Source organism: Hordeum vulgare, chromosome 3H (genome assembly GCF_904849725.1).
Source record: "Hordeum vulgare subsp. vulgare chromosome 3H, MorexV3_pseudomolecules_assembly, whole genome shotgun sequence".
NCBI lineage: Eukaryota > Viridiplantae > Streptophyta > Magnoliopsida > Poales > Poaceae > Hordeum > Hordeum vulgare.
In genome coordinates, this window is record NC_058520.1 from 448,933,889 (window position 1) to 448,942,783 (window position 8,895).

Here is an 8,895-nt window from a genome sequence, read left to right on the forward strand (position 1 = left end):
TTTAATGTTAGAGGATCCGATTCCAGCCCACACCCGCATGTGATAACTGATAAAGTTGAAAGATTCGTGGGTAGTTTAGTCCTTTCAGGTGCCATGAAACAGAAAAAGGAAATGATAAGTAATGGAAAAGGGAAAAGTGGCATGGTAATCAAAGTGTACACGAGCTAAGTTTTTTTTTTTTTTTTTTTGCAAAGTCAATCTTGAAATTGACATTTTTTTTCCTTTCAGGTCCCACTTTCTCCTCCTCGCCCTCTCCTCCCTCCCCTCCCCACGGCCCTTGCTCCGGCCGGCTTCTTCCTCCCTCCTTTCTCCTCCCCCTACGGCCCTGCTCCGTCCGGCCGTCCCGCCGCGTCGGCGTCGGCTTCTTCCTCCCTCCTTTCTCCCCCTCCCCCCGGCCCTGCTCCGTCCGCCCGTCCGCCGGCGTCGGCGACGGCTCCCAGACCTTCCCTTCTCCTCCCACCTCCTTCCTTTCTCCTCCTTCCCCTCCCGGGCCAGGCCGTCCTCTCTCTTTCCCCCTCTCCTTTCTCCCCCTCTCTGTTAATGCATATGTTCACTGTTTTTTATATACATATAAATAGAACCTGCACATTTGATTTGGTAGTGTCCAGTGCTAATAGTGCTGCATATTTCTATGTGATTTAGTAGTGTCCAGTGCTATATATTGATCTATTGCTATGTCATTATTTTGCTTGATTGAAGAATGACTGAAAAAGCTCAGGGTTGTTGATCCACCATGAGACTAAATTAGTGATCTATAAACGCTCTTATATTACTTTATGGAGGGAGTACAATTTGTATTTTTTCGGTTCTATAAGAGGATTTGTGCATATATATTGTACTGCACCTATATGTGAATATATATTGTGTGTGTGTATATGCTGGCCTATGGCCGCCTTTGAATACAAGTTGAATATTCCTTAACAGCATTCACTTTTCAAATCACAAATCATTGTATTGCATGGCCAAATACTTGCACTAGTAACAAACAAATGCAATAAGAAAAGAAGGAAACAAAATAAATGTCAAATAACAGACAATCCTACTCAGAATTGTGGCGAAGTTCTAGTAGCGAAGCATACACTCCATTCTTTATTCGCATCAGGGCCTCATGCTTTCCCTTCTCCGCAATTTTGCCTTCCTTGATGACTGCAATCATATCAGCCCCTCTGATCGTGGAGAGGCGGTGAGCCACCACTATTGTGGTCCTGCTCACCATGACTCGATCCAATGCATTTTGAACGATGCGCTCCGATTCCGCATCCAGGGAACTTGTTGCCTCATCAAGTAGTAAAATCTTTGGGTCCTTTATAATGGCCCTTGCAATAGCTACCCGCTGTTTCTGCCCACCAGATAGTTGGACTCCTTTCTCCCCAACCGGAGTATCGTATCCCTGTGGCAAGCTTGATATGAACTCATGAGCATTTGCTGCCTTGGCCACAGCTGTGATTTCTTCCTCATTCGCCTCTCCATGTTTCCCATATGTTATGTTTGCACGGATTGTGTCGTTGAAAAGCACTGGCTCCTGACCTACCAGCCCCATCTGATCTCTTAACCAGCTAATCCTCAAGCTCTTAATTTCAACTCCATCTACTGAGATTCTACCAGAATCGGGATCATAGAAACGCTCCAGTAAAGCAATTATTGTGGACTTGCCACTACCACTTTCTCCAACTAGTGCTATGGTCTGTGACAAAGGAAGGGAAAGGTTTCAACATAGCAGTTTTTGTGATTGTGAATGATCATATGTGAAATAAATCTGCTGAAAGCTTCTTATATATGGTAACACTGACTACATGCATCACCTGTTTTTAAGTTGTATTCTTGATTTTATGCCAAGAGGTGGCACTTAAGCTTAGTTATTATCTGAATGGAAACAATTGGGTGCAACGATAATAACAAATCATACCTTTCTGGAAGGAATGTGCAATGTAAAGTCACTGAATATTTGGACATCAGGACGTGACGGGTACTTGAAACTGACATTACTAAAATCAATGTCGCCAGTGACATTTTCCAACATGAGGCCCTCATCGCTACTTGTATCGATTTTCGACTTCCGATCTAGAATACTGAAAACAGAAACGGCTGAATTCCTTGCCTTTTCTGCATTAGATGCCAATGCGCTTGCCTGCGAAACGCCAACAGCTGCCAAAACTAAGGCAAAGAAAACCTGAAAAATACCCAATTAATTGGTGAATGATTATTAAAACTTAATATCCATACATATATAAATTGTTACTTCAAATGATTTACAATTCTTACTCTGAAAACATCCACAAAAGTAGTTTTTCCCTGACGTACAAACTGTGCACCAACATAGAAACATAGAGCATATGTCAGATACAATACCAAGAGTGAGAAACCAAAGCCAAGCCCTCCAACAATTCCAGTTTGAATTCCTTGTTTCCTTAAAGCTTCACATTTTTTATTATATGTTGTAACCACTCTTTTCTCTGCACAGAAAGATGCTATAGTTCTGATACTACTGACAGCATCAGTTGCAACTTGACTTGCATCTTCATACATCTCCTGCAGAATAACAATAAGATCACATTATCGTGATAAGCGATTCCATGGTACTTAGATTTGCAAATCCTGAATCAAACAGGAAATAGATTTTAGAGTTGTCATCTGTCACCTTAGCTTCTTCACTAAACCCCTTGAAGAACTTCACTTGAGCATAACCCTGTGCACCCACTAAAGGAATGACACAAATGATAATGAGTGCAAGCCTCCAGTCCGCTGTAAATGCTATGACAAGTCCAGTGATTATTGCGGCTGTAGACTGCACTATAATGCCCAGGTTATCTCCAACTAAGCGCCGAACATTTAATGCATCGACTGAGAGCCGTGTACCAAGTGCACCACTGTAAGTGATAAAGCAGAATCTTAGTATCTGCGTAGATCTATACACGAGAAAATAAAATAATTGAGATAATTCGAAATATGATACCTGGAATTTGAGGGATTATCAAACCAAGCAATTTCCTGATGCACAATATTTTGAAATGACATAGTACGAACACGCTCTATAAGCTTGCCACCAGCAATTCCAAACAAAAGATATTCTGCAGGGATTGCAATGAAAGCTGCAACCCCGAGAACAACAGCTATCGATGCCCAAAAGCTAGAATCTTTTCGCAGCTTATCTGGTGGCTCGTAGAATGATTTTATAACGCCAGACATTAGTATGCCAAACATTGGGAAAATGATTCCATGCACTGATGCTGCTATAACGCCGAGCAGAAGAAATGGCACCTCTGGCTTGTTAAGATAAAAAAGGCGTCCAATTGGTGCTTTCTGAAGGGTCTTTCCATCTGGAAGGTCCTCTTTGTTCTGTTCGCCTGTGATTTTATCCTCATGCAACTCAACAGATCTGAAGGAGTATCTGTTGCTATTGCCAAAAGAATCTGTAGTCATTGACCGTCTAATTGACAGGGTAGTGCTTTTTGATAAGGAATTGGGTACTCCAGGATCCTGTATTTTACGTCTTTCATTACCATGAGTTTCTTGTAGCCTAATAAGCTGGGAGTAAGCTCCATTGGAATCCTTCACCAATGCTTGATGAGGACCTGTACATATAGGATACGTAGTTGGGTGGATGAATCATCATAGGTTGACAATAGAAATTTTCTAGAATGAGAAAAGTAATGTATATTCAAGAGATTCTAACCTTGTTCGACTATTTTCCCTTGATGAACAACTGTGATGCAGTCTACATTCCTTACAGTGCTCAAACGATGAGCAACGATAAGTGTGGTTCTTTCTACCATTATCCTATTGAGTGCCTCCTGAACTATCCTTTCAGATTCCACATCCAGTGCACTTGTTGCTTCATCTAGCAAAAGAATTTTTGGATCTTTAAGGATGGCTCTTGCAATTGCAATCCTTTGTTTTTGTCCTCCAGAAAGCAGAGTGCCATGTTGGCCAACCAATGTATTGTATCCCTGGTATGAAATTAGAATTTTGTTAGCTTAAATTTTAAGAAGTTATTTGAAGCACTCAATCTTTATTTACATACATTTGGTAACTTGTTGATGAAGCTTGCTGCATTTGCGAGCTCGGCTGCTCTCTTGATCTCTTCAAGAGTTGCATCTTCTTTACCATATATTATGTTATCTTTAATGGAGGTCATAAACAGCGATGGTTCTTGGCTAACAAGACCGATGTTCCCTCTTATCCAATCAAGACTTAGATTCTTGATGTTGACTCTATCTATCAAAACTTCGCCAGCCTGCGGATCATAGAATCTTTCAACTAGGCTGATAACAGTTGACTTGCCACTTCCACTCTCTCCAACTATGGCCGTTGTTGTTCCACTGGCTACTTGTAATGACAGTCCATCTAATACTAACTGCCTGGGTCTTGCAGGGTAGCTAAAGTACACATCCTTCAGCTCAACATCACCCTTGATATTTTCCAAGACCATGCCGCTGGTATCATCTGAATCTATCTCAGGTTTTCTCTCAATCGTTTCGAACAGTCTGTATGCTGCAGATTGACCTCCCGCAATTGCAGAAATTGATGGTGTTGCATTACCTAACGAACTGTTACAGAAATTGATGGTTTAACAATTATTATCCTTGAGCTCAAGCATTACAAACTGACATTATTTACCAGTAAATGTAATAAATAAGTAAACAAATATGAGCTATCTAAACGTAATCTCTGAACACACCTTGAAAGGAACATCAAATTGCCATGTGCAGTTTCTTATATAATTTACAGAAGTTACGTATTCACAAGGCAAGTGTTAAAAAAGGTGATCTAGAGTTTAAAGTTTTATTATATAAACTGAGCGTTATATACAGAAAATATTAGTGCTGATCAGCAAAGGTATTTGCAATGTAATGATTTAAGGAACTCACGTGGCGCCAGTCAATACGGCAAACAAAACAGTGATGATCTTCCCTCCGGTATAACCTTTGTCAATGATTAGCTTTCCGCCATACCAGAAGGCTAGACCATAGCTGCTAAATATGATGCAGAAGACAGAGCCCATGCCAAAACCACTGACGAGGCCTTCCTCAACAACAGTCTTGTATGCATTTTTTATGAATTTATTGTACATTTCTATAGCTTTCTTCTCGCCATTGAAGGACACAACCTGGTTTCATGAGTTGCTAGATTAATATCTGCTACAATTTGAGTTTAACTGAGATAATTGATATAATCCCGAACAACTGATATAATTTGAACTCACTGTTCGTATAGATCCAATTGTCAGTTCAACTGTGTCTGCGGCATCACTATACGACGTTAGTCGCTTGCTAGAAACCCGGGTTAGCAGCTGTGCAGACACTGCACCAGCGATAGCAATTAGTGGTAGTGATGTTAGCATGGCAAGAGTCAGGAGCCAGGCTTTTGTGAATGCTATAATAAAACCCCCAAGGAAGGCGGATGTAAGCTGTACAAGCTTCCCTGCCTGTAAATAAGAATGAATGAATGAATGAATGAATGCCAGCATCCGCAACACTAGGTGGGCTGCATAGAATGTGTGAAATACACTCAGGTAAATAACACAAAATTTCTGTAGTAGTGATAGATATATATTGATGCTTGCAATTGACTTGTGCCTGCATATCTGTGCACACTTTGCAGTGTGATGAAAAATATTATGTTCCTTGATTTAGTACCACCAAGAAAGTATTACCTTCTCACCGAGAGCATCTTGAATCATGACCGTATCGCTAGACATTCTAGAAACTGCTTCGCCCGTTGTCATTTGTGTATCGAAGAATGCAATGTCTTGCCTCAGAACTGATTTCAGGTACAAGGAACGGATGCGGGCCGAGTGCCTTTCTCCTGCCATCGTCCAGCATGACACCTCTGAAAATGAATAAAGGGTGAGCCTAACTAGCATTTCTGCCATTAGCATGTAATTTAACTACACAGATTCTATATTAGGTATGCAATTGGTACTTCTCATGTAATGAATACATGATAACTGATGATGAATGCTCTGATCGTTGTATCTGCATGTTCATCACTCAAGCGAGAACAAGCTTGCGTGTACTACCTTGGTCATACACCAAAGTGTGTATCCTTTTGTATTAAGACGAAGACAACGAGGAAGCAGAAACAACATAACTCACCCGGCAGCTAAGTACACACACAAAAAAGTTAAACAACAAAGAATAATAAGAAGGGAAAAGCGGACGAACCTACACTAGCCAACAGAAAACAAAGATCAAGCTACGGCCAAGGGAGCTAGCCCACGTGTCCTCGTTCCACTATATTCAGTTATGGAAATTTTCAATTCGAAGTAGTACGTGAGACTTTGGAATCTACCAAAGGAATATGTGAACTTAATATCGAGATTCCTTTATTTATTCCACCATAGGTAGATTCACTGACCACTGCTTGATTCACGTCTCCAACGTATAAAATTGACAATTGCTTGATTCACTGACCATTCCTTTGGTTGTACGTTAGACTTTGGAATCTACCAAAGGAATATGTGAAATTATCAGTGTGGTGGCGCTATTTTGTTGCGCTTCTCCCTTCATTTCACTGACCACTGCTTGTCAATTTTATACCTTGGAGATGCGGTTGAGTTTGATATTAAATTTTTACAAGCTTAGCAGCTCTCCCCATGGAGAATCTGGTTTCGAACTTTGTTACTATCCTCTGCAATTTGGTTTATTTGGAAATGCTATATACTGAATGTGTAATTATCTCTCCTTTCATGTTTTGTATTGCTTGACATACAAAGTTTCATTGACAGGAAAATGCACTCCAAGGATTAGGATGGAAGTTCCACTTACGAAGGAAGGAAGCAACTGCTGCCCCAATGCCCAGATATATGAAGTTGAGACAAACCTGGAGATGAAAAGAACATTAATTCTCTGTTAAATCGCCTTGCCACTACCCTTCAAGTTAAGTGAGTGACCACCGTAGGCCATGGCAGTGCACCTTGGTGACAGCGCCGAGGACGGTGCTGGTCGTGCTCTCGCCGAAGGAGTTGATGACGTCTCCAAAGAGGACCGATATGAGGGGCTCCGACACGCCGTTGGCCACCGCCCCCAGCGAGCCGACCGCCATGAGCAGCACGTCGAGGCGGTCGGCATACCTGAACATGCCGAGCAACGGCACCTTCTTCTCCGGTCGGTCACCTTTTCCTTCATCACTAGCTTCTGCTGTCGCGTCCATTTCCTGGCTGCTAGCTTCGCTACTGTGCTCGGCGAGCCCGGCCGCGCTGCGCGGTCAGTCAGGACAGATGGATTCCGTTTTTCTTGTGATCACCTGGCTGGCATGCGCTAGCTTAGCTGGGCTCTCTATTCTTCACCGATAACTCTTCTTCGACAAAAAGGAGGTGTGGAGAAATTTAGTAAGCTGATATGACTATGGAATGTAGATTACTATATAGCTCGTTCCCTTTGCATATTCCGTGGACGGATGGACGGGGCTGGGTAGACGTCAGGGGGGACGCACGTGCAGCTAAGAGCATCTCCGGACTCCTTAAACCCTTCGGATGGTCGTATCATTATCGATCCAAACGGATCTTTTAAATCGGACTCAAAAGTCTTGGTTGACCGACACCTTCATTTTCAGCCCAAATATGAAATGAATATGGAGAGCCCGGACGGGCACCGCCTGCCCACACTGACCCGTATTGATCCCACATATATTCATCCTCATTTGTTGGTCGGAACAAACCCTAGCCATTTCACTCCACTCCTCTTCATTTCCATCCGCCACCCAAGCTCACCTTCGGCTATCTCAGGCCTTCTTCGGCATGGCCTCCAGCGGATTCGACTCCGACTAGTCCGGATCTGTCGACTGGGGGGGTCGTCCTGTGCGGACTACAAGAGACAATAGTGGTTCGCATTGCACTCTGCCGCTTGCGTGGGGACAACGCCCCGACCAGCGGGAGGATCTGTCCGCCACGACTCCATAGCGTCCGCTCAAAGGTCGCTTGGTTCCTCTGGGGCGGGATCATCCATGTCCCGACGGGCGGATCCCTCGGCCGGACCCACGGACTTCGAGTCCCATCAGGAACGGGCTGCCCGTCGTGGGAAGGAGAGGATAAGGATCGCCGAGGCCTATCTCGCGGAGGAAATGGGAGAGGAGGAGGCGGCTGATGCGGCGATGAGGGCGATCACAGAGGAGGAAGCCATCCGCGCACACATTTTGAAGAAATGGCAGCGACGGAACACGTGCACCCTCGCCCGTGAGCAGAATCAGGCGGTCCGTGAAATGGTCGGACTGCCACCGAAGGAGAAGGAGGTGAGCGGCAACAAGGACACCTTCGGAGACGAGCAGATCCGGCTCGATCCGTACTGCGTCTTCGACCGATACTTCTGCGACAAGGACATCAAGGGCACCGAGAAGGGCAAGGGCAGCCTGGATGATCTCCATCATAACCAAACATGCCAAACTTTGGTAGTCCGATGACACGTTTAGCAGTGACGGAGTAGCCAGACGACGTGTGTGCATCAAATGTAGTAGTTGCATGGGTTGTATGAATTTAAGATATAAAATTTAAAATATCCGTATGTAGATTGTATTATTTATGATCTGATCGGTCAGTGAGACGCGTTCGCAGGCATTTAAGGGTTTGGTTATAGATGCTCTAACTTAGGCACAACCCAAAAGTCTTGCACCGTTGCACCGTTAGCATCTAATTTGTAGTCCCGATGGATAAACCTAACCCTTAAAAGTTTGGGAACGCGTCTGAATATTTTCGTATACACTAACCGATTAATTTTTAAATAATCTATTCTACAATCGGATATTTTAAATTAAAAACCTTAAATTTATATCGATTTTTGTAATTCTCGAACGTTCGGTGCTTCAGATCCGAACGACCCGATGGCCCATCGATCCCCACTTACGGCGCACAAGAAAAAGAAAGCGCTCACACTCATGACCGAAACGCCCATCTCCCTCCAA

At 43.5% G+C, this 8,895-nt stretch overlaps 1 protein-coding gene and 1 pseudogene across 1 annotated transcript; both read right to left on the reverse strand.

Annotated features, from left to right (window-relative positions):
* Positions 1–254: 254 nt before the first annotated feature.
* LOC123441841 lies at positions 255–5,812 on the reverse strand (annotated as a pseudogene).
* Positions 5,813–6,732: 920 nt separating this feature from the next.
* Positions 6,733–7,370, reverse strand: LOC123444196 (ABC transporter B family member 12-like). The gene has a single exon (XM_045120832.1). The coding sequence runs from the start codon at positions 7,150–7,152 to the stop codon at positions 6,880–6,882; it is 273 nt and encodes a 90-aa protein (XP_044976767.1). The 5' UTR covers positions 7,153–7,370; the 3' UTR covers positions 6,733–6,879.
* Between the last annotated feature and the right edge of the window lie 1,525 nt (positions 7,371–8,895).